This window comes from Triturus cristatus, chromosome 1_2, assembly GCF_964204655.1.
Source record: "Triturus cristatus chromosome 1_2, aTriCri1.1, whole genome shotgun sequence".
NCBI lineage: Eukaryota > Metazoa > Chordata > Amphibia > Caudata > Salamandridae > Triturus > Triturus cristatus.
The window spans coordinates 1,179,726,698-1,179,752,739 of NC_140580.1; the positions used below are offsets into that span (position 1 = coordinate 1,179,726,698).

The window sequence follows — 26,042 nt, forward strand, 5'->3', positions numbered from 1 at the left end:
CGGAGAGCATTGGCGTCATACCTGCTCTCGACGTCGCCGCCCTCGATGCTGACCGGAAAACGCGCCATACTGCAGGTGCGTTACTACTGGGGAAAGCCCCCGAGGCCACAGCATGGGACGTGGTAGAGGACCTACCCTCTCCTTACCCAGGGGCTGAAGAAGAAGCCTAAACAGGTGTCAAAGACATAAGACACAGGCAAGCACAGAAGACAAACTCTGTGAGCTTCAGCTTTGGCCTTTATGTCCTACCGCAGTCAAAGCACTTGTCCGATGCTATAGAGGAAAGCAAACTGCAGAAATTCTGCCAAAAAACCACAGCAGAATGTAGAGAAAGGCCAAAGACGTCGAATGAAACTTCAAATCCAGAAAAAAAATCACTCAAAATGAATAAAAGCTCAAAAAATGAAGAGCTAATGCTCCAGGGTCCTGCTAGCAGGAGCCGGAAAAAAGAACTGAAGGTAACTTGCTTTGGCTGTGCATCCTGGGATACCGGGGGTCTCTGGAGAGTTTCTTAAAGGCACGGTATCCCTTTAGCAGACACATAATGACAGCCTATAGGGCTTGTCTGTCCACCCCTTCCTCTCTATTGTTTAAAGGGATTTTGGTGGAGGGAGTGTGATACAATAAAGGAACATGTCAGATGTGAATAAAAATGACATTTAAACTTTATTTTGGCTTTTGTGTTCACTTCAGAGGAAGTGCTGGCCAGTGCAGCCATATGGTAATTAGGCTGTATTATTTTGTCTGTCTCTTAAGTGTCTTTGCAGGTTTGCAAATGCAGGACAGCTTAAGAGATATTTTTGATTGCTCCGGGGTCCCCGCACATGGGCGGGACTATTCATAGATTATGACTATACACAGAGATCCCCTACTACAGAAGGTACGGTTTCTTACCTGTAATCCCTCTTCCCTCTTAATGGAATCTCCATTGAAGTCATAAGCAGAGAATAGTTCAGCCCACGTGCGGGGATCCCCTAAGAGAGAAGCTGTTTATCAACATTCAAACTAGAGAGGAGCCCCACACCCTCAGCGAATAAGAACTGAGGCGCTGCACCAATGAAGAGCTGAGCTCTTTAGCAGAGATGTTTAGAATTTTAATAAACTGAAATTACACCCACACGAGTGATGTTGGCCCAGACAAGCTTAGCAATGTTCGGCCTGTGCAGTCCATCCTCTTAGCCTAACATGTACATCCCATTGATGGACTGAGTTCAGTTCCATTCTCATTTATACCATGGGTGATCGGCTCAAGTCCCCACAGGTCTCATTCATACTGTAGGTGGTAGACTCAAGCCCCCACATGTTTCTCATTCATACTGTAGGTGGTAGACTCAAGCCCCCACGTGTCTCATTCATACTGTGGGTGATAAGCCCTCACATTTCTCATTCATACTGGGGGTGATAAGCCTTCCTGTTTCTCATCCATACTGTGGGTGATAAGCCTTCCTGTTTCTCATCCATACTGTGGGTGATAAGCCCCCTTGTCTCTCAATCATACTGTGGGTGATACTCCAAGCCCCCACGTGTCTCATTCATACTGTGGGTGGCAGACTCAAGCCCCCACGTGTCTCATTCATACTGTGGGTGATAAGCCCTCACATTTCTCATTCATACTGGGGGTGATAAGCCTTCCTGTTTCTCATCCATACTGTGGGTGATAAGCCCCCTTGTCTCTCAATCATACTGTGGGTGATCCTTTGGCGCACTGCGGTATGCGCTCAGACAAGGGCCAGAGTAAAATCTAACTGGCTGAGAGCATGTCTATGGGCAAAGAAACCTAAAGCGATATTAAATCACGCTGTGTAGCTTGGACCAATCACATTTTATTGAAGCACACATTTGCATGTACATAGTTTAACCAGAACTTCAAAGCGAAGCTGCTAGCATACGGAGAGCGACATTCAGGACAGAGACATGCAGAGCTGGTGCTGGCAGGCGGCAGACTGCACACAGTTCAGTTCACGAACAAGGACCGTGTGAATTCGATGTAGTCGAAGGCAGAGGGTAGTTCGCGACCCTTGCTGTCTGTGTAGGGCTTCATGTGTGAGATGCAGTAGTCTGCTTGTTCCCGCGATAAGTTCTGAAATCAAAGGACAAACAAAAACAGTAAATCTGGGAACACCTCTAGCATGACCTTAAATACCGTGCTGGGCATTATAGCTCACCGTGTACCCCTCTGAAGGGACACCAAAGACTACACAGCAGAGACATTGCAACACATCAGCAGAGCATAAAGTACTCTACCACAAGGCATCATCAAATGCACTATTAGAAAGAATAAGATCTACCCTACTAGGGCATCAAAGGTAACACAAGGGCACCTACTACAGTTTGTGTGATCAACAAACACCTCTAACAGAGTCAAATACATCCAAGGGGAGACCAACATAGCTTGAAAGCGTAGAAATGCCACCTCAACAATACACTATGACTTATAGGTAGCATCAATCGGTCTGCACAGCTAGTTTTAAGTGGTCTATTTTAGGACAGAACGGAGCTTCTCAGGCACAGGAAACATCAGAACTAAATCTGGGCTTTTCAATTCATGACACTAGAAGACCTCCACAGGGTACTGCAAACTGGCCCACTTCTTAACAGACATTATTGTGAAGTTAGCAGGACCCAACTGCTTTCTGCACATTTTGGAGGTGGAAGTACACAAAATGACAAGAGGAAAGTCTGCAAGTTCTCAGGGCAATGACAGCTCTCAAACACTTAACTGGAGCTTGTACTGTTCAAGTGGAACCCGAATGTGGGCAAAGTGGACAGTCACCAGCCTTCAACATAGACCTCTAGGCAGATCTTGCATTCACCACAGTGGTAGACTGCGCTAAAAGCTTGTCAGGCAGGATTTGTATAAATAGAAGGAATAGGTTAGTTACCCTGTAGACATCTGTTCATGCCATAGTGTGCATTAGATTCACATGCTGTGCATACTCATGCATCTAGTGTTGGGCTTGGACATGTACAACTTGTTTTTGTTTCAAGAAGTCTTTCGAGTCGCGAGGTATAGTGACACCTCCCTTAGTTAGCACTGCGGATAAACATTGACTTCATAGTGAAGATGGTTTTCCCGCACAGAGGGTAGGGATGAATATAGAGTATAAAAAAAGCCTAAAGGAACAAGTTATTTACCTTTGGTAACAATATATCTGTAAGAGACATTAGTTATGGATTCCTCACCTTAGAATTATCACCCGGAGAATTGTTATTCAGCAGTACCCCTGCGCATCGGTAGATGGCGCCGGTAGACTCCGCGTTAGTCGTGATCGCCGGAATGACGTTGCGGAATCTACTTAGACGCCGCCACTGCGCTCTGACGTCTTTACACTACATTACACGCCAGAAGCACAGAGCCATGTAAGACACTGACTACTGATGCACAAAACTAGGGCCCTGAAAGGGAGTCCCTTAACCTAGAAGTCAGTTCGCAGAACGGGGAAGATGGGTGGGGTGGTGAGGAATCCATAACTAACATAGGTCTCTTACAGATATATTGTTACCGAAGGTAAGTAACTTGTTCATCTGAAAGAGACTATTAGTAATGGATTCCTCACCTTAGAATAGATACCTCAGCAATACCAACCCCGGAGGTAGGTCTGCGAACTAAGTTCAATCCAGAAAGTCCTGGAGAACTGAACGGCCAAAGAAGCCGTCTCTCCGGACTTGGCTGTCGAGGCAGTTTGGTGAAGGTGTGTGTGGTAGACCATGTCGCTGCCTTACAAATGTCTTTTAGGGGAATGTTCCCTAAGAATGCCATGGAAGCCCCTAGTATGCGTGTGGAGTGTGCTCTAGGGGGAATTGTTAATGTGCGTTTAGCCTTCTGGTAGCATATTTGAATGCATTTGACTATCCACCTGGCAATTCCAGCTTTGGAGATGGGGTTTCCTGTATGAGGTGGAGAGAAGGCTACAAACAGTTGGTTTGTCTTTCTAAAATGTTTAGTCCTGTCAATGTAATAAAGTATAGCTCTGTTGACGTCTATTGTGTCAAGAGCTCTTTCTGCTACGGAATCTGGGTTTTGAAAAAACACTCGTAACTCTACAGATTGATTAAGATGAAAAGCAGAGATTACTTTGGGAAGGAATTTTGGATTTGTTCTAAGAACCACTTTGTTACGATGCATTTGTAAGAATGGTTTTTGTATGGTTAAAGCCTGGATCTCACTTACTCTCCTGAGAGAGGTGATTGCGACAAGGAAAGCTACTTTCCATGTAAGGAATTGCAGTTCGCATTTGTTTAAAGGTTCAAATGGAGGACCCATGAGCCTAGTAAGTACAATGTTTAGATTCCACACCGGAGAGGGTGGCAATGTGGGAGGAATTATCCTTTTAAGGCCTTCCATAAAAGCTTTGATAGCAGGTACTCTGAACAATGACAAATCTTGTCTGTTTTGCAAGTAGGCGGCAAGGACAGCCAGATGTAATCTTATGGATGAGTATGCTAGAGTACATCTTTGCAGATTAAGTAAATAGCAAGGAAAATGCTACTTACCAGTTTGCATCTGCTCTTGGCATGTAGAGCTGCAGATCCTCACACTTGCATTAGATCGCCATCTGGTGTTGGGCCCGGATGCTTGCACGTTGTTGTCTTGGAAGAAGTCTTTGTAGTCACGAGATAGGTGACTCCTCCCTTGGACGATAGTGCCCATGGGCATCAACTCCATCCTTAGATTGTTTTTTACCATGATGGGAAATGATGGAGTTAGTAGAAAGAAAAAGATGTCCATGTGTGTATATCTAAGTAAGATAGAACTGGAACAGATACAGGTCCCGGGGAGGTGGGTGGGCGTGTGAGGGTCTGCAGCTCTACATGCCAAGAACAGATGCATACTGGTAAGTAGCATTTTCCGTTCGAGGCATATGAGCTGCAGATTATACACTGTGCATAGATTGTACAGCAGTATCTACCGTAGCAGTGGTCACCTGTATCTGTTGCAGTAGTTTGAAAGAGTTTTAAGAACAGCTTGGCCCACAGAAGCTTGCTGCTTGGATTGCACGTCAACACAATAGTGTTTGGTGAAGGTGTGTGTTGTAGACCATGTGGCTGCCTTACAAATGTCTTCTAGGGGAATGTTCCCTATGAATGCCATAGAGGCCCCTAGTTTGTGTGTGGAATGCACCCTAGGGGGAATTGTCAATGAGCGCTTCGCTTTCTGGTAGCATATTTGGATACATTTGACGATCCACCTTGCAATCCCAGCTTTGGAGATGGGATTACCCTTACGCGGTGGGGAGAAAGCTACGAACAGTTGTTTTGTTTTGCGAAAGGATTTGGTCTGTCAATTTAATAAAGCAGGGCTCTTTTGACATCTAGGGTGTGTAGAGCTCTCTCCGCTACGGAGTCCAGGTTTGGAAAAAACACTGGTAACGCCACTGATTGGTTAAGATGAAATGGAGAGATGACTTTAGGAAGGAATTTTGGGTTTGTTCTGAGAACCACCTTGTTACGATGTAATTGTAAGAATGGTTCTTGTATGGTTAAAGCCTGGATCTTACTCTTCTAAGAGGTAATAGCAATAAGGAAAGCTACTTTCCATGTGAGGAACTGCAGTTCGCATTTATGTAAAGGTTCAAATGGGGGTCCCATGAGCCTGGTAAGAACAATATTTAGATTCCACACTGGAGAGGGTGGTAACCTGGGAGGAATGATTCTTTTCAGGTCCTCCAACAAGGCTTTAATTGCAGGGACTCTAAAGTGACAAGTGTTGTCTGTTTTGCAGATAAGCAGCAAGTGCTGCTAGATGTAAACTATGGATGAGTATGCTAGATTGCATCTTTGCAAGTGCAGTAGGTAGCAAATGATATTCTGGATGGAGGCATCCAGTGGATCAATATGGTTGTTGGTGCAGTAAATGGCAAATCTTTTCCATTTTGCAGCATAGCAAGCTCTAGTAGTTGGGCGTCTGGCTTCTTTAATGATGTTCATACAGTCCGGGGGTAGGTTAAGGTAACCGAACTCTAGGACCTCAGGAGCCAGATCGCCAGATTCAGCTGACCTGGATGTCTGATCTCTCCATGGTTCTGCGTTAGCAGGGATGGGGACAGGCGTAGTTATTGGTGCAGAACTAGTGAGAGTTTCAACAGTGTTGTGAACCACGGTTGGCGTGCCCATGTGGGAGCTACTAAGATTATTTTGAGAGACGGTTGTGAGAGCTTGCGTACCACTAGTGGAATGAGCGGGAGTGGCGGAAAAGCGTACGCAAATCTGCCTGACCAGTTCATCCATATCGCATTGCCCTTGGACAATGGGTGTGGAAACCTGGCGGCGAAGGTTGGGCATTTTGCGTTGTCAGGTGTGGCGAACAGATCTAGGTCTGGTTGGCCCCACATCTGGAAAAATAGTATAAGAACTTGGGGATGCAGTTCCCATTTGTGATTCTGTTGCGTTTGTCGACTTAACAGATCCGCAATCTGATTGTGAACTCCTAGAATGTGTTCGGCAAGTAGATCTATATTTTGTGGGATGGCCCATCTCCAAATGTTCTGTGCGAGCTGGGACAGCTGCAGAGAAGAATTAGTTACTTACCTGTTATCCTAGTTCACATCCAGGGGTATACTCAGTCATAATCTATGAATAATCCCCGCCCCCGTGCGGGATCCCGGAGCATATAGAAAATACATATGGAATATGCTTCTTACCAGTATGCATCTGTTCTTGGCATGTAGAGCAGCAGATCTACACACTTGTGCATAGATCGCCATCTGGTGTTGGGCCCGGATGTTTGCAGTTTGTTTTTCCTCTTGGAAAGTCTTTGGAAGTCACGAGGTCGGTGACTCCTCCTTTGGATCGTATTGCGCATGGGCTTCGGCTCCATCCTCGGATTGGTTTTCACCAGCAGGGAAAGATGGAGCGTAGTAGTAACGGTGAAAATGCCCATGTGTGTGCTATCTAAATAAGATACACTGGGACAGATACAGGTAGCCGGGGAGGCGGGTGGGCGTGTGTAGATCTGCAGCTCTCCATGCCAAGAACAGATGCATACTGGTAAGTAGCATATGAGCTGCAGATTACACACTTGTGCATAGATTATATAGCAGTACCCATCTTTAGCGGCGACCACCCGTATCTGTTGCAGTGGTTTGAAGGAATATGCTACTTACCAGTATGCATCTGTTCTTTGCATGTAGAGCTGCAGATCTATACACTGTGCATAGATCGCCATCTGGTGTTGGGCCCGGATGTTTGCAGTTTGTTTTTCTTCTTGGACAATGTTTGGAAGTCATGAGTTCGGTGACTCCTCCTTCGGTCCGTACTGCGCATGGGCTTCGGCTCCATCCTCAGATTGTTTTTCGCCAGCAGGGAAAAGATGGAGCGTAGTGATAATAGTAAAGAAACCCATGTGTGTTGTATCTAAATAAGATAGACTGGAACGGATACAGGTAGCCGGGGAGGCGGGTGGGCGTGTATAGATCTGCAGCTCTACATGCCAAGAACAGATGCATACTGGTAAGTAGCATATTCCGTTCGAGGCATATGAGCTGCAGATTATACACTGTGCATAGATTATATAGCAGTACCCAACCCTAGCGGCGACCACCGGTATCAGTTGCAGTGGTTTGAAACAGTGTTTTTAGTACAGCCTGGCCCACACTAGCTTGTTGTTTGGAGTGCACGTCTACACAGTAATGTTTTGTGAAGGTGTGCGGTGTTGACCATGTGGCTGCTTTGCAGATGTCATCTAAGGGTATGTTCCCTAGAAAAGCCATAGAAGCCCCTATCTTTCTTGTAGAGTGGGCTTTAGGTGGAACAGATAATGTTCTTTTTGCAATCCACCTAGCTATCCCTGATTTTGAGATGGGGTTGCCTTTATGTGGTGGAGAGAACGAGACAAATAACTGTTTAGTCTTTCTGAAAGGTTGCGTTCTTTGAATGTAGTAAAGTAACGCCCTTTTAACATCAAGTGTATGTAGAGCCCTTTCCGCAACAGATTGGGGTTGCGAGAAAAAAAAACGGTAATTGCACCGATTGATTGAGATTGATTGAGATGGAAGGGGGAAATGACCTTGGGCAGAGATTTTGGATTTGTGCGAAGTATCACCTTACTGTGATGTATCTGTAGAAAGGGTTCTTGTATAGTGAACGCTTGTATTTCATGAACCCTTCTAAGGGAAGTGATAGCTACGAGAAAAGCTGTTTTCCAAGTAAGGAACTGCAGCTCACATTTATGCATTGGTTCGAAAGGTGGTCCCATCAGCCTTGTAAGAACTACGTTTAGATTCCACACAGGTGAGGGTGGTGCCCTGGGCGGAATTACTCTTTTAAGGCCTTCCATGAAAGCTTTAATAGCAGGCACTCTGAAAAGTGATAAATGCTGTCCGTTTTGCAGGTAAGCGGCAATTGCTGTTAGGTGTAAACGGATGGATGAGGATGCCAGGTTACACCTTTGTAGATGGAGCAGGTAGCATATGATGTGTTGTATGGATACATCTAAAGGGTTGATTGTATTGTTACGGCAGTAAACAACAAATCTCTTCCACTTTGCGGCATAGCATGCTCGAGTGGTAGGACGTCTGGCTTCCCTGATAATGTTCATGCAATCAGGGGGGAGGTTAAGGTATCCAAATTCTAAGATTTCAGGAGCCAGATCGCAAGGTTGAGCTGAGCTGGGTCCGGGTGCCTGATTTCTCCTTGGTTCTGGGTTAGGAGGCATGGGGACAGGTGTAGTTTTTGGTGTGGTACCACTGAGAGCTGTAGTAGTGTGGTGTACCACGGCTGCCTGGCCCATGTTGGAGCTACCAGAATGAGTGTGAGGGAGTGCTGTTGTAGCTTCCTTACCACTAATGGAATTAGCGGGAGAGGTGGAAAGGCGTATGCAAATTTGCCTGACCAGTTCATCCATATCGCATTGCCTTAGGACAATGGGTGTGGGTATCTGGCAGCGAAGCTTGGGCATTTTTTGTTTTCGTGGGTGGCGAAGAGGTCTATCTGAGGATGCCCCCACTTGTGAAAGAATGGGTGAAGAACTTGTGGATGCAGTTCCCATTCGTGCATTTGCTGCGTTTGTCTGCTGAGCAGATCTGCCATGGTGTTTTGTATCCCTGGGACGTGTTGTGCCAGGAGAAAGACTTCTTGCGGGATTGCCCATCTCCATATGCTCTGTGCTAACCGAGAGAGCTGTGGAGTGTCCCCCCCCCCCTGTTTTTGAATGTAGTACATTGCAGTCATATTGTCTGTGCGAATGAGGACTGCTTTGGCTGAGATTTGTTTCTGAAAAGATTTCAGGGCTAGAAAGATCGCCAATAACTCCAGATGGTTTATGTGGAGTAAGGAATATGCTACTTACCAGTATGCATCTGTTCTTGGCATGTAGAGCTGCAGAGTCACACACTGAGGATAAGATCGCCATCTGGTGTTGGGCTCGGATGATTGCAGGTTGTTGTTGTCTTCGGAGAAGCCTTTGGTCACGAGGTTGGTGACTCCTCCCCTGGACAACAGTGCGCATGGGCATCCACTCCATCGGCAGATTGTTTTTCGCCATGTTGGGAAAAGATGGAGTATATAGAAAAGAAAGAAAGGATGTCCATGTGTAATGTCTAAGTAAGACGGATGCTGGAACAGATACAGGTCCCGGGGAGGCGGGCGGGCGTGTGTGACTCTGCAGCTCTACATGCCAAGAACAGATGCATACTGGTAAGTAGCATATTCCGTTCGAGGCATATGAGCTGCAGATCACACACTGAGGATAGATTATACAGCAGTGCTCCCCTTAGCGGTGGTCGCCTGTATCCGTTGCAGCAGTTTGAAATAAAGTTTTTAGGACAGCCTGGCCCACGGAGGCCTGTTGTTTGGCCTGCACGTCAACACAATAGTGTTTAGTGAAGGTATGCGTGGTAGACCATGTGGCTGCCTTGCAAATGTCTTCTAAGGGAATATTGCCTAAGAAGGCCATAGAAGCCCCTATTTTACGCGTGGAGTGCGCCCTAGGGGGAACTGTGAGTGTACGTTTAGCCTTGAGGTAGCATATTTGGATGCATTTAACTATCCACCTGGCTATCCCTGATTTGGAGATTGGGTTGCCTTTGTGTGGTGGCGCGAAAGCAACAAAGAGTTGTTTTGTCTTTCGAAAAGGTTTTGTTCTGTCGATGTAATAAAGCAATGCTCTTTTAACATCTAAGGTATGTAGGGCCCTTTCAGCTACCGAGTCTGGATTTGGGAAAAAGACCGGTAATTCTACTGATTGGTTAAGGTGGAAAGGGGAAATCACTTTTGGAAGAAATTTAGGGTTTGTCCTAAGAACCACTTTGTTACGGTGTAGTTGTAAGAAAGGTTCTTCAAGTGTAAGGGCTTGTATTTCACTTACTCTGCGCAGGGAAGTGATTGCGATAAGGAAGGCTACCTTCCATGTTAGGAATTGCAATTCACATTTGTGCATAGGTTCAAATGGGGGGCCCATGAGTCTTGTTAGGACCACATTGAGATTCCACACTGGGGCAGGTGGCAATCTTGGGGGAAGAATCCTTTTGAGACCTTCCATAAACGCTTTGATGGCTGGTACCTTAAAAAGGGACAGGTGTTGCCTATTTTGCAAGTAGGCTGCCAAGGCTGCTAGGTGTAATCGTATAGAGGAATACGCTAGATTGCATCTTTGCAAGTGTAGTAGATAGCAAATGATGTTTTGGATGGAAGCATCCAATGGATGTATGTCATTATTAGCGCAGTAGATGGCAAATCGTTTCCATTTAGCGGCATAACACGCTCTAGTAGTAGGGCGTCTGGCTTCTTTTATGATATTCATACAGTCTGGAGGGAGATTGAGGTAACCGAACTCTAAGACCTCAGGAGCCAGATCGCTAGGTTCAGTGTTTGAGGATCTGGGTGTCTGATTTCTCCATGGTTCTGGGTTAACAGATCCGGGGAGAGGCGTAGCTTTTGATGTGGAACTAAAGATAGTTCCAGAAGTGTGGTGAACCACGGTTGACGTGCCCAAGTGGGAGCCACTAGTATTAGTGTTAGTGACTGTTGTTTCAGTTTGCGTACCACAAATGGAACTAGTGGGAGAGGCGGAAAGGCGTACGCAAATCTGCCTGACCAGTTCATCCATAGGGCATTGCCCTTCGACTGTGGGTGTGGAAACCTGGCGGCGAAGGTTGGGCATTTTGTGTTTTCGGGAGTGGCGAACAGGTCTATGTCTGGTTGTCCCCACTTCTGGAAGAAGGGGAGTAGAACCTTGGGGTGTAGTTCCCATTCGTGGATCTGTTGTGTGTGGCGACTTAGGAGGTCGGCCACTTGGTTGTGGATCCCTGGGAGATGTTCTGCTAACAGGTAGATGTTTTGGGGAATTGCCCATCTCCAGATTTGCTGTGCCAGTTGGGACAGTTGGAGAGAGTGTGTCCCTCCCTGTTTCTGTATATAATACATTGTCGTCATGTTGTCTGTGCGTATGAGGACAGTTTTGTTCTTTAGGTGAATTTGAAAGGATTTTAGTGCTAGGAACACTGCTAAGAGTTCCAGGTGGTTGATGTGGAGCAGTTTCTGTTGACTGGTCCATCTGCCCTGAGTGGTATGGTGAAGGAGGTGGGCTCCCCACCCCGTGAGAGATGCGTCTGTAGTTAGCACAACTTGTGGAAGAGGCTCTAAGAACGGTCTCCCTTTGGACAGGTTGATGGTGTTCCACCATTTCAGTGATCGAAGTGAGCGACTGTCCACCAACACCAGATCGGTAAGTTGTCCGTGAGCTTGGTTCCACTGTTGTGCTAAGCATTCTTGTAAGGGACGCATTTGAAGTCGTGCGTGTGGGACTATGGAGATGCAGGACGCCATCATGCCTAGGAGCTGCATGAACACTCTTGCTGGAAGAGATGGATGAGTTTGAAATTGAGAGATGAGATTTTGTATACTGGCTATCCTGGCTGTGCTGGGATAGGCAATGGCTTTGGATGTATCTATGGTTGCTCCTAGATACTGATGTAAGTGGGAAGGTTGTAGGTGGGATTTGGGGTAGTTGATAGTGAATCCCAAATCGTGGAGAGTTTGAATCGTGCGATGAGTGTGGAGAACGCATTTTTGGTATGTATTGGCTTTTATGAGCCAATCGTCCAGATAGGGGAAGACATGGATCTGTTGTCTTCTGAGATGCGCTGCCACGACTGCTAGGCACTTGGTGAACACTCTGGGTGCTGTTGTTACTCCGAATGGGAGAACTGTAAATTGATAGTGTTGCCCATCTACCACAAATCGTAGATATTTTCTGTGAGCGGGATGCATAGGGATGTGAAAGTATGCGTCCTTGAGGTCCAATGTGGCGAGGAAGTCTCCCTGTTGTAAAAGTGGGAGGACTTGTTGGAGAGTGGTCATGTGAAAATGATCCGAATGTATATACTGGTTTAGTAGTCTGAGATCCAGTATGGGCCTTAGTGTTTTGTCCTTTTTGGGAATGAGGAAGTATAGAGAATATACCCCTTTTCCCTGATGTTGAAGGGGAACTGGTTCTATCGCATGTTTTTGTAACAGGGATTGAACTTCTTGTTTGAGGAGAGAGAGATGATGCGAGGACATTGGGCGTTGTTTGGGCGGTATGTTTGGGGGGGATTGTATGAGTTCGAGGCAGTAGCCAGACTGGATAATTTGTCTTACCCACCTGTCTGTGGTGATGGAAGTCCAGACAGGCAGGAATTGTTGGAGTCGTCCCCCGACCGGAGTGGAATGGTCTGGGGGGAGTGGTGGCAAGTCACTGTTTGGTGGCTGGTGAGGTGCGGGTGTTGTTGTTATTGCCGCGTCCTCGACCTTTGTTATTGTTTCCCCTATAACCTCCCCGGAAGTAACCTCTGTTAGGGGATGTTTGTCCAGAATTTTTAAAGGTGGACGTGGTCTCAGTTGATGTGTTTTTGGAGCCTCCTCTATAAAAGGAGCGACGAAAGGAACCCCGGTTCTGTTGAGACTGCAGTGCTCCCATAGACTTGGCAGTTTCATTATCCTTTTTCATTTTTTCTAATGCAGTATCCACTGCAGGGCCAAATAGCTGCTCTTGGTTGAAAGGTTGAGCAAGAATTGCGGTTTGAACCTCCGGTTTAAAAACCGGAAATACGGAGCCAGGCATGTCGTCTGAGTAAGACGCCAGTATTGACCGCTCTAGAAGCAGTGTCTGCTGCATCTAAGGCGCATTTAATGGAGGCATTAGATATTAATTTGCCTTCTTGGATGAGGTCAGAGGCCTGGGACTTAAAAGGTTCAGGCAGATGCTGCATAAGGTCCTCAAGTTGGTCATAATGCGCTCTATCATACCTGGCTAACAGGGCCTGGGTATTGGCAATACGCCAATGGTTAGCCGCCTGCGCGGCGACCCGTTTGCCCGAGGCTTCTAAAAGCTTAGACTCCTTGTCTGGGGGAGGCGTTTCTCCAGTTGTCTGAGAGTTAGCGCGCTTCCTGGCATTTGATACGACTAGGGAGTCTAAAGGGAGCTGGGCCTTAATGTATGCAGGGTCTTGCGGGGCTGGTCGGTACTTTTTTTCGATGCGTGGGTTGAGCACCCTAGCTCGAACAGGGTCCTTAAAGACTTCAGTAGCATGCTTTATAACCCCTTTGATCATGGGCAGTATGTGGACAGTCTTTTGTGACTGCTCAAAGGTATCAAGGAGGAAGTCCTCTTCAATGGCGTCTGTGTGCATTGTAACGCCGTGGAATGTTGCTGCCCTATTTATAAGTTGGCCGTACCCTAGGTGGTCATCAGGAGGGGAGGGCTTGGAAGGGTAGGTAGTGGGGTCAGGCATGTCAGGTATAGGATAAGACCAGTCATCCATGGGTGCTGGGTCTGGGAACGTAAAAGGGTCGTTTGGGTCAGCAGGATCATCAAATAAATCAGGGTCCGCCCCTCCCCCTAAGTCATCATTATCATCCTGTGGAGGAGGTGAATGATAGGGAGATGGTAAAGGTAAAGGTAAAGGAGAAGCAGGAGGAGGAGGGGGGGACGGGTTAAGAGGTAAAACAGGAGAGGAAGGACGAAGTGGTGAAGTAGCACAGTCCTTTTTCCGTATGGGAGCTGGGGGAGGTGTAGTGTCCAGCTTCCGCTTTTTATATGGGATGGCAGTCACATGTCCCGTTTTAGGATTGATGTAGATCCGCTTCTGAGTAGGATCTGGTCGAAAAAGATCATCTGGCTCCGAAGGTGGTGTCTGTGACGTCCGCTTCGGGTCTTTATGAGCTTGTTTCGGCGGGGACGCAGTTTTCGGCTCCGATGATTTTTTCGGGTCAGATGGATTTTTCGGTGCCGACTGATTTTTCGGTGCCGACTGATTTTTCGGTGCCGACTGATTTTTCGGTGCCGACTGATTTTTCGGTGCCGACTGATTTTTCGGTGCCGACTGATTTTTCGGTGCCGACTGATTTTTCGGTGCCGACTGATTTTTCGGTGCCGACTGATTTTTCGGTGCCGACTGATTTTTCGGTGCCGACTGATTTTTCGGTGCCGACTGATTTTTCGGTGCCGACTGATTTTTCGGTGCCGACTGATTTTTCGGTGCCGACTGATTTTTCGGTGCCGACTGATTTTTCGGTGCCGACTGATTTTTCGGTGCCGACTGATTTTTCGGTGCCGACTGATTTTTCGGTGCCGACTGATTTTTCGGTGCCGACTGATTTTTCGGTGCCGACTGATTTTTCGGTGCCGACTGATTTTTCGGTGCCGACTGATTTTTCGGTGCCGACTGAGGTTTCGGTGCCGATTGATGTTTCGGTGCCGAATGAGTTTTCGGTGCCGATGGACTTTTAGGCATCGATGTTGAAGAACGTTTCGGTGCCGGTGGAGACTTCGGTGCCGAGGAACGTTTCTGTGCCGAAGGAGATTTCGGTCTTGGAGCCTGTTTCGGTGCCAACAATGAGTGTTTGGGTGCCGAGGGTGTTAAAGGCACAATTAGGTGAGGTTTGCTCGAGCCCGAGCCACCCACAGGCTTAGATGTCTTCGGAGCCGGGCCCGAGGGCGGGGCTTCTGAAGAGGATTTCCGGTCGCGACTGGGCCCAACTGGCGGAGTCTTGACCACTGCTTTTTTGGATGGGGCAGGGGCAGGGGGGGTGGTACTCACACGCTGCCCTGGAGTGATGAGGTCATCGGAATCGTCGGCTTCGGACACGATCTCGAGATCTTCGGTGTCGTCTTCGGGAACATCTTGAGCAAAGATGTCTTCCGGTTCTGGAGCTGGTTTGGCCATAATATGGCGTCGAGCTCTTCGGTCCCGGAGGGTCTTCTTCGAACGGAAAGCGGAACAAGCTGGACAGGTGGACTCGTTGTGTTCCGGCGACAGGCAGAGGTTGCAAACCTCGTGGTGGTCACTGTGGGGGAACTTCGCTCCACACTGGGGGCATTTTTTGAAGGGTGTCCTGTCCATCAGCCGCTTCCGGAACCGGTCCGAGTTGATGTCGACGTCGATGGAATACAAATCAAAGAGTTAAATCGATTGCTGGAAGTTTTCTGCTGGAGCGGAAAAAAGTTCATCCGAACCCAATGGCGGAAAAAAACAATCTGCCGATGGAGTGGATGCCCATGCGCACTGTTGTCCAGGGGAGGAGTCACCAACCTCGTGACCAAAGGCTTCTCCGAAGACAACAACAACCTGCAATCATCCGAGCCCAACACCAGATGGCGATCTTATCCTCAGTGTGTGATCTGCAGCTCATATGCCTCGAACCTTTTGTTGTGGCGTCCATATACCTTGCACTGTGAGGTGTAGTAGATGCGCTCCCCAGCCGGAGAGCGATGCGTCCGTTGTTAAAATTACCTGAGGAACCGGGTCCAGGAACGGTCGTGCTGGGAGAGAGTGCTGAAGAATGAATCTTTGGCGCAAGGCTTGTATGCTTGCGATTCTGGCTGAATTGGGATAGGCTATAGCTTTTAAGGTGTCTATAGTGGCACCGAGGTATTGCTTTGTGTGAGACGGTTATCAGCTGGGACTTTTGGTGGTTCACCGTGAAGCCTAGCTGGTGAAGCAGTTGGATGGTAGTGTTTGTATGTTGCACACATTGGTTGTAGGACGCGGCTTTTATTAGCCAGTTGTCCAAGTAAGGGAAGACGTGAATGTGTTGTCTTCTGAGGTGTGCCGCCACTACTGCTAGGCATTTGGTGAACACTCTTGGTGCGGTTGTGACCCCGAAGGGGAGAACCTTGAACTGATAATGTTGGCCGTCCACTACAAATCTGAGGTACTTTCTGTGAGAAGGGTGTATTGGAATATGAAAGTATGCGTCTTTCAAGTCCAGTGTGGTGAGAAAGTCGTTCTGGCAGAGGAGTGGAAGAACTTGTTGGAGAGTTACCATGTGAAAATGGTCTGAATGTATGTATGCATTTAGAGGCCGGAGGTCTAGAATGGGCCGTAGAGTCTCGTCTCTCTTTGGTATCAGAAAGTACAGAGAGTAGACCCCTAAATTTTGTTGATTGATGGGGACCTGCTCTATAGCTTGTTTTTGCAGGAGGGAGATTACCTCTTGTTTCAGCAGTGTGGTATGTTCTTGTGACATCGCACGGTGTCTGGGTGGAATATTTGGGGGGGGGGGGGGGGTAGATGTTAGTTCGAGACAGTACCCTGACCGAATAATTTGGGTCACCCATTTGTCTGATCTTATGGTCTCCCAGGTTTGAGAAAAGTCTTGTAGTCTGCCCCCGACTGGAGTGGAATGGTCTGGGGGGAGCGGGGGAAAGTCATTGTGTGGGCGGTGTGGCAGAACGGGCGGTGTTGGTTTTGCCCCTGCCTATATTATTGTTTCCTCTATATCCACCTCTTTGATAGCCCTTTGTGAAGGTAGTCTGAGGAGGGGACATGTAGGATGTGGAGGCGTTATCGGCAGAGTAACCCCTGCCAGTGCCTCGAAAGGAGGAGCGGCGAAAGGAGCGTCTAGGAGTGTGGGATTGTAATGCTCCCATAGACTTCGCCGTATCTGTATCCTTCTTCATTTTTTCCAGGGCTTCGTCTACTTTTGGGCCAAATAAGTGTTGTTGGTCAAAAGGGTGGTTCAATATAGATGCTTGGACCTCCGGCTTAAAGCCTGAGATTCTGAGCCAGGCGTGGCGGCGAAGCAGAACACTGGTGTTTATAGCCCTGGAAGCTGTGTCTGCTGCGTCAAGGGCACATTTAATAGAGGTGTTGGTAATAATCTTTCCCTCTTGTATTAGTTCATGAGCCTTATTTTTATATTTGTCTGGGAGATGTTGCAGGATAGCCTCCAGCTCATCATAGTGCGCTCTATCGTACCGCGCCAGCAGCGCTTGCGTGTTGGCGATGCGCCACATATTGGCAGCTTGCGAGGCAGTGCGTTTGCCTGACGCATCTAAGAGCTTGGACTCCTTATCGGGTGGAGGAGCTGCACCCGATGACTGAGAATTGGACCGCTTTCTAGCTGTGGATACCACAATGAGTCTAAGGGCGCAGGTCCTTTAATATAGGCAGGATCTGTGGGGGCTGCCTTATATTTTTTCTCTATTCTGGGGTTTAAGACCCTTGCCCTGACGGGGTCTTTGAAAACCTCTGCCGCATGTTTGGTCACCCCTTTAAGCATGGGCAATATGGCAGTAGATTTATCTGCGATGTCAAAAGTGTCAAGTAGGAAGTCTTCCTCAACTGGATCACTGTGTAACTCCACCCCATGATAATGTGCCGCCCGTTGTACCAAGTGGTGGAACCCCAGGGAGTCCTCCGGTGGAGATGGCCTGGATGGATAAAGATCATCCTGAGGCACATCTGGGACGTCTGGATTATGATAATCATCCCATGGGTCTGGTGTTCCCGGAGGGGTGGGGTCCTGTGGGGCATCTGTTGGATCATAGTATGGATCCCCTTGGTCATCAGGGTTTGGAGACGGGGTTTGAGAGCGATGAGGCAAGGGTGGAGAAGGTGGAGGCGGAGATGGGGGAGGTGTAGGAGGTGGAGGCGGTGGGGAGGGCACTCTGAAAGGGGATGTGGCAGAGTCCTTCCGTTTTGGCGGTGGAGGAGGAGCTGGCTTGTCTAAATGTCTTTTCTTTGAAGACAAAGTCAAATGTCCAGTCTTTGGATCCTTTGTTAAAGTCTTTTGTCGAGGATTTGGCGTGAATAGCTCCTCCGGCACCGATTGATCTGTCGGTGCCAATGTTTTCGGGGCCGACGGCTTCTTTGGTTTATCTGTGCCATGCTTTTTCGGGGCCTCCGATTTTTTGTTCGGTGCCGAGGCAGGCTTCGGCACGGGAGCGTTGGTGCCGAGGGATTTATGTTTGGTCGGCACCGAGAGGCCAGGTTTCGACACCGATGGCTTCGGAACGGAGCTTGGTGTGGTTTTCTTCGGTGCCGAAGGGTGTTTTTCGGCGCCGCTAGTAGGCTGGCTCGAGCCCGAGCCGCCGGGAGACTTATGATGCCTTTTCACCGGGCCCGAAGGTGGGGTGATGGAAGCGGTATGTTTGGTTTTGCCTAGGCCCGGAGGCGAAGGTGTAACCGGAGTCTCTTTCGGTATGGGCGCGGGAGTGGGTAGAGTACTCACGACCCTCTGCGCCGGTGTGATCTCCTCCACGTCGGAGTCGTCGGCCTCGGAAGCGCTGACGAGGTCGTCTTCCTGTTCGGTGTGCTGCTGTCCCGAAGCTCCGATGTCTTCTCCGAAGATGTCAGGTGGAGCCGAGGACGATGAGTGCGCCATGGTGCGTCGAGCTCGTCGATCCTGAATAGTCTTTCGATCGAAAAGACTTGCAGGCGGGGCAGTCTCGGGCCTCGTGTTCGGGAGAGAGGCAGAGGTTGCACACCTGATGTAGATCGGTGTGGGGAAATTTAGACCCACATTTTGGGCACTTCTTAAAGGGAGTCCTTTCCATCGGCCGAGACCGGAGTCGAGATAGGCCCGAAGGCCGCTGCCGATGCCTGGAATCGAGGAAGTGCCGAAGAGAGAGATAAAGAAGATGATTTTGTCTGAAGAATCTCGATGGACGAGGATTTTTCGTCAAAGGTCGAACTAGAAAGGTTCGAAGCCGGAGCACGAAGTATTACATCCGAGCCCGATGGCGGAAAAAAACAATCTGAGGATGGAGCCGAAGCCCATGCGCAGTACGGACCGAAGGAGGAGTCACCGAACTCGTGACTTCCAAACATTGTCCAAGAAGAAAAACAAACTGCAAACATCCGGGCCCAACACCAGATGGCGATTTATGCACAGTGTATAATCTGCAGCTCATATGCCTCGAATATAACGTTTTGAGCACAGCCTGGCCCACACTAGCGTGTTGCTTAGTTTGCACATCTACACATTAGTGTTTGGTGAAAGTGTGCGGTGTTGACCATGTAGCTGCTTTGCAGATATCTAATGGGATGTTCCCTAAGAATGCCATGGAAGCCCCTATTTTTCGTGTAGAATGGGCTTTAGGGGGAATGGATAGCGTTCGCTTTGCTTTATGGTAGCAGATTTGAATGCATTTTACAATCCACCTAGATAAACCCCGATTTTGAGATAGGGTTACCTTTGTGCGGTGGAGAGAAAGAAAAAAACTGTTGTTTGGTCTTACGGAAAGGTTGTGTTCTCTGAATGTAGTAGAGTAAGGCTCGTTTGACACACAGTGTGTGAAGAGCCCTTTCTGCAACGGTCTGTGGTTGCGAGAAAAATACTGGTAGTTCTACTGTTTGGCTTAGGTGAAAGGGAGAAATGACTTTAGGGAGGAATTTTGGGTTGGTACGGAGAACAACCTTATTATGGTGCATTTGGAGAAAGGGTAATTCAATGGTAAGTGCTTGTATCTCACTGACCCTTCTAAGGGAAGTGATGGCTACAAGAAAAGCGGTTTTCCATGTTAGGAATTGTAGTTCGCATTTATGCAGAGGTTCGAAGAGAGGCCCCATTAGCCTTGTGAGAATGATATTTAAGTTGCACACAGGTGAGGGTGGCACTCTGGGGGGAATTATTCTTTTAAGACCTTCCATGAAGGCTTTAATGGCAGTTACTGTAAAGAGTGAAAGGTGTTGCCTGTTTTGTAGGTAAGCTGCAATAGCTGTGAGGTGTAGTCGAATGGACGTATAGGCTAGATTGCACCTTTGTAGGTGTAGTAAGTAGCCTATGATGTGTTGAATGGACACGTCCAGTGAATTGATGGTGTTGTTATGGCAATAAACAACAAAACGTTTCCACTTGGCGGCGTAGCACGCTCTAGTGGTAGGTCTTGTAGCTTCTCTGATGACGTTCATGCAGCCAGGGGGAAGATTTAGGTACCCGAAGTCTAGGATTTCAGGAGCCAGATCACAAGGTTGAGCTGCGCTGGGTCTGGGTGTTTGATCTCTCCATGGTTCTGGGTTAAGAGGTGTGGAGAGATGTGTAGTTTTTGGTGCGGTACTACAGATAGTTCCAGCAGTGTGGTATACCACGGTTGTCTGACCCACGTTGGAGCTACTAGGATTAGTGTGAGGGAGTGTTGTAGTTTGCGCACCACTAGTGGAATGAGTGGGAGAGGCAGAAAAGCATACGCAAATCTGCCTGACCAGTTCATCCATATCGCATTTCCCTTGGACAATGGGTGTGGGTATCTGGCGGCGAAGCTTGGGCATTTGGCGTTTTCGTGGGTGGCGAAGAGGTCTATCTGTGGATGCCCCCACATTTGAATGTACGGGTGAAGAACTTACGGGTGAAGCTCCCACTCGTGGATTTGTTGTGTCTGCCTGCTGAGCAGATCTGCCACTGTGTTTTGGACTCCTGGGATATGCTGGGCTAGGAGAAAGATTTTCAGGGGTATTGCCCATCTCCATATGCTCTGTGCTAGGTGAGAGCTGTGGAGAGTGTGTGCCGCCTTGTTTTTGAATAGAATACATGGCTGTCATGTTGTCTGTTCGGATCAGGACTGCCTTGCCTGAAATTTGAGTTTGAAAAGATTTTAGGGCTAAGAAGATTGCTAGTAACTCCAGATGGTTGATATGGAGTAACTTTTGTTGAGGTGTCCACTTGCCCTGTGTGGTGAGATGTAGTAGATGAGCTCCCCAGCCGGAGAGCGATGCGTCCGTTGTCAGTACTATTTGAGGAACCGGGTCCAGGAACGGTCGACCTTTGGAAAGGTTTGTGGTGTTTCACCACTCCAGAGAGCGATGGGTGCGACAGTCTACCAACACCAGATCTGTTAATTGACCCTGCGCCTGGTTCCATTGGCGCGCTAAGCACTCTTGGAGAGGACGCATCTGGAGTCTTGCGTGAGGCACTATGAAAATGCAAGAGGCCATCATCCCTATTAGTTGCATAAACACTCGAGCTGGAAGGGAGTGTTGTAGTGCGAATTTTGCACGTAGAGCTTGAATGCTTGCAATCCTGGCAGGATTGGGGTAGGCTAGTGCTCTTGAGGTGTCTATGGTGGCACCGAGGTATTGTTTTATGTGGGATGGTTGGAGATGGGACTTCTGGTGGTTTACTGTGAAGCCCAGCTGGTGGAGTAATTGAATGGTGGTAGATGTGTGTTGAACACACTGATTGTATGACCCGGCTTTTATCAGCCAGTCGTCTAAGTATGGGAAGACGTGGATGTGTTGTCTTCGCAAATGTGCTGCTACCACTGCTAGGCACTTTGTGAATACCCTTGGCGCTGTTGTGGATCCGAACGGGAGCACCTTGAATTGGAAGTGTTGTCCGTCCACTACAAATCTGAGGTACTTGCGGTGAGCTTTGTGCACCGGAATGTGAAAATACGAGTCTTTTAGATCTAAGGTGGTCAAAAAATCGTTTTGGGAGAGGAGCGGAAGTACCTGCTGAAGCGTTACCATATGAAAATGGTCGGAGTGTATGTACGTGTTTAGGGGCCGGAGATCTAGGATGGCCTGATTTAATTATTTGTGTCACCCATTTGTCTGAGGTGATGGTAGCCCAGACGGGAAGGAAATGTTGGAGTCTGCCCCCCACCGGAGTGGAATGATCTGGGGGTCCTTGGGTAGGCGTTGTGGCAGAGCGGGCGTGGTTTGTTTTGCCTCTGCCTTTATTGTTACCCCTATAGCCGCCTCTTTGATAACCCCTCGTGAAGGTGGACCGAGTGGGGGATTTGTACGAAGTGGACGCGGTGTCTGAGGAGTAGCCTCTAGATGTACTTCGAAAGGAAGAGCGGCGAAAGGAGCGTCTAGGGAGGGTGTGACTGTAAGGCTCCCATGGACTTCGCCGTATCCGTATCCTCCTTCATTTTTTCTAGGGCCTCATCCACCTTTGGGCCAAATAGATGTTCCTGGTCAAAGGGATGGTTAAGGATGGAGGCTTGTACCTCCGGTTTAAACCCTGATATTTTAGCCAAGCATGGCGACGGAGGAGGACGCTGGTATTGATGGCCCTGGAAGCTGTGTCTGCTGCATCTAAGGCACAGCGTATAGAGGTGTTCGTTATAGTTTTACCCTCTTGAATTAGTTCGATGGCCCTAGCTTTATATTTTTCAGGGAGGTGGTGCATTATGCTTTCTAACTCGTCATAATGTGCCCTGTCGTATCTGGCCAATAGCGCTTGAGTATTGGCGATACGCCACATATTGGCTGCTTATGACGCAGTGCGCTTTCCTGATGCGTCCAGTAGCTTTGACTCTCTGTCAGGTGGTGGTGCTTCGCCTGACGCCTGTGAATTTGCCCTTTTGCGTGCAGTGGACACCACTAGTGAATCTAGTGGCGCTGGCCCTCTGATGTAGGAGGGATCTGTGGGGGCAGCTTTGTACTTTCTCGATGCGCGGGTTAATGACCCTGGCCCTAACTGGGTCCTTAAAAACCTCTGGCGCATGCTTTACCACTCCCTTGAGCATAGGTAATATGGAGGTAGACCTATGTGTGGTGTCGAATGTGTCGAGGAGGAAATCTTCCTCTACGGGGTATGCAAGTCTACCCCGTGATAGTGTGCCGCCCTTTGCAGTAGATGGTGGAACCCCAATGAGTCTTCCGGTGGAGATGGTCTGGAGGGGTAAAGATCATCTTGTTGGACGTTGGGTATCTCAGGGATATTATAATCGTCCCATGTGTCTGGGGATCCTGTAGGAGTGGGGTCCCCTGTGGGTAGGTCCTGGGGTACATCCCCTATGTCATCATATGGGTCCCCGTGATCATCATCATGTGGAGAAGGGGTTGGAGGTGGGGAAGGTGGAGGAGGTGGAAGGAGGCTTCTCCAAATGTCTCTTTTTGGTAGAGTGTCAAATGTCCAGTTTTTGGATCCTTGGTGAGTGTTTTTTGCAAGGGATCCGGTGTAAATAGGTTTGGTGAGGCTGGTCGGTCCATCAGTGCCGGTTCTTTGTTTGGAACCCGGTTTGGGAACCTCCGGACGCTTGGTCGGCGCAGAGATGGGTTTCGGCCTCGAAGTGTCGGTGGCCTTGTGTGCTTTGGTCGGCACCGAAGGTGGTGTCGGTGCCGAAGATCTGGGTTTCGACCCAGAGTGCTTCGGTGCGGGGCTCGGTGCCGAAGCGTGTTTATCGGCACTGATGGTAGGCTGGCTCGAGCCCGAGCCGCAGGAAGGCTTGCTTGGCTTCTTTACCGGGCCCGAAGGTGCGGTGTTGGAAGCAGTGTCCTTGGTCTTGCCTAGGCCCGGAGGCGAAGGTGTGACCGGAGCCTTTTTCAGTGCCGGCAGGGGTGTGGGGGGCGGGGGGGTCAGTACTCACGACCCTCTGAGGGTGATGTCCTCCACATCTGAGTCGACGGCTTCGGAAGCGCTGACGGGGCCCTCGTCGGTGTAACGCTCTGGAGCGTCGCTGCCTTCTCCGAAGATGTCGTCCGGAACAGTCGTCGAGGAGTGCGCCATAGTTCTTCTGACTCTTCGGTCCCAAATAGTCTTTTTGGACCGGAAGGACTTGCACGCCGGACAGTCTCGAGCCTCATGTTCAGGGGAGAGGAGAGATTGCATACCTCGTGGAGATCAGTGTGGGGAAATTTGGACCCACATCGAGGGCACTTTTTAAATGGAGTCCTTTCCATTAGCCAGGAGCGGAGCTTGGAGAGGCCCGAAGGCCGCCGTCGACGACGGGAACCGAAGGTCTGCCGATGAAAAGGCGCGTCGAGTGGGGGAGATCGCGATCGAAACAATACCGCGGTTTGGGGTGAGGATTGCGCATCGATCGTCGAACTGGAAGCTGTTCGGAACCGGAGCGCGAAGATTACCTCCGAGCCCGATGGCAGAAAAAAACAATCTGAGGATGGAGCCGAAGCCCATGCGCAATACGATCTAAAGGAGGAGTCACCGACCTTGTGACTTCCAAAGACTTTCCAAGAAGAAAAACAAACTGCAAACATCCGGGCCCAACACCAGATGGCGATCTATGCACAAGTGTGTAATCTGCAGCTCATATGCCTCGAACATATACATGCATATGTTAAAACATATACTAGATGTATGCATATATGTAAACTCCTTGCGATTGATATATTTAATACTGTTTTTAAAGGCTTTTTAAATTGTGTTTTCTTTTTTTTTAGTTTTAAATTATGACAGCATTATAGATGTATTTTTGGATGCGTTTTTTTTTAATTTTCTTTATTTGTACAACTACCTGTCTTTTAAGATGAACAATCGCAATAAAGACTGTTTTGAATTGAATTGAAAACATATACATGCAGCCTAAAATGTTTCAAACATGGCAAAAATGCTGAAATTACATAGGTTTGCATTGTAGTACCCCTAACCCATAAGGAAACAAGCATTGGCATAGCCAATATGTCTCGCCTTTGGGACATTATAAGTGTTTAGCCATGCAACAGTTGCATAACTAAATACTTATAAGGTCCCAAAAGCGAGACCTATTGGTTATGCCAAGCGGCCGCAAAAGTGAAAGTGATCGCCATCACACATCAAAGCGGCCGTGAAAGTAATCGCGGTAAAGCGCGGTGGGCGCGCCCGCGCACATGCACTGTAGCTCTAGCCTGGCCTGGCAGCACTTTTTGGAGCCCTCTCAATAAGTCTCGCCAGACCAGCACATGCGCTGGGTCAGACGAGACCTAAAAAGGAAGCACTAAACCAATTGACTCACAACAATGCTTTATTGCCATAAAGCAAACATGTAATTGCAGGCATTTGCCTGTAGGCTGTAGTAGAGTATCAAGAAACAAAGAAAACGGACACCTTGCCTTTAAGGCATTAGAGTAGGGGGACCGTGCCTTTAAGACTTGTAGGAGACCCCCCCGCTCCCATGATGCACCACAGGTGACAGTTAGGTCAGTTCTGTTTGACGGTGCACAAGCACCTGAGCAGATCTGCAATCAATAAACAATAACTTGAAGAGAATGCTCGTCCGGGGAGGTGGGTGGGTCGCTTATGACTTTGATGAGTATACCCCTGGATGAGAACTAGGATTACAGGTAATTAACTAATCCTTCTCATCCAGGGGATACTCATCAATAGTCGTAATCTATGAATAGAGTAGCAAGCCCATACTCAAAGTCTCGCGGACGAGCAATAAAGCATCTAGAACATGAAGTAAAATCACATTCGAACAGCAGTTATGCAAATAAATTCCTCAAAGAGACCTGCCCCACCTGGGCATCGGCCTGTGTGTCTGAATCAAGGCAGTAATGGCGTGTAAAGGTATGTATAGAGCGCCATGTAGCTGCTTTGCAAATTACAGAAATAGGAACGTTGCGAAGGAGAGCTACAGTAGAAGCTTTCCCTCTGGTAGAGTGTGCTCTTGGTCTGACCTGCAGAACCTTGTGGGCTAGTTGATAAGACAAGGCTATACAGGAAACAATCCATCTAGAAATAGACCTTTTGGAAGCAGCCAGCCCGGTATTTTTAAAACCATAATTGACAAAAAGCCTGGCAGACTTTCAAAGTGAAAGGGTTTTAGCAAGGTAAAACTTCAATACCCTTCGTAGGTCTAGAGAATGTAAGGCTCTCTCCGGGGGAGTGGTTGGCTGAGGAAAGAAAGTGAGCAACGTGATAACCTGATTTACGTGAAAATCCGAGACCAACTTGGGCAGAAAGCTAGGATGAGTACGTAGTACCACTCTATTCGCGTGGAAAACAGTGTAAGGCTCCTTGCAGCACAGGGCCTGAATCTCAATTACCCTGCAGGCTGACGTGATGGCTACCAAGAAAGCAGCCTTCCAGGTCAAATGCTGCAAAGATGCCTTATGGATAGGCTCAAAAGGAGCACCTATCAATTTGGAGAGAACGATGTTGAGCTCCCAGGGAGA

General features: G+C 48.4%; 1 protein-coding gene across 6 annotated transcripts in view; it reads right to left on the reverse strand.

Moving 5' to 3' along the window:
- Positions 1–1,803: 1,803 nt before the first annotated feature.
- SPTAN1 (spectrin alpha, non-erythrocytic 1) overlaps positions 1,804–26,042 on the reverse strand; it is a 724,155-nt gene continuing 699,916 nt past the window's right edge. For all 6 annotated transcript variants that reach the window (XM_085614072.1, XM_085614071.1, XM_085614070.1 and 3 more), the window contains one exon: positions 1,804–2,080. In XM_085614072.1, coding sequence (XP_085470198.1) covers positions 1,955–2,080 — 126 coding nt within the window. In that variant the 3' untranslated portion in view covers positions 1,804–1,954. The remainder of the gene's footprint in view (positions 2,081–26,042) is intronic.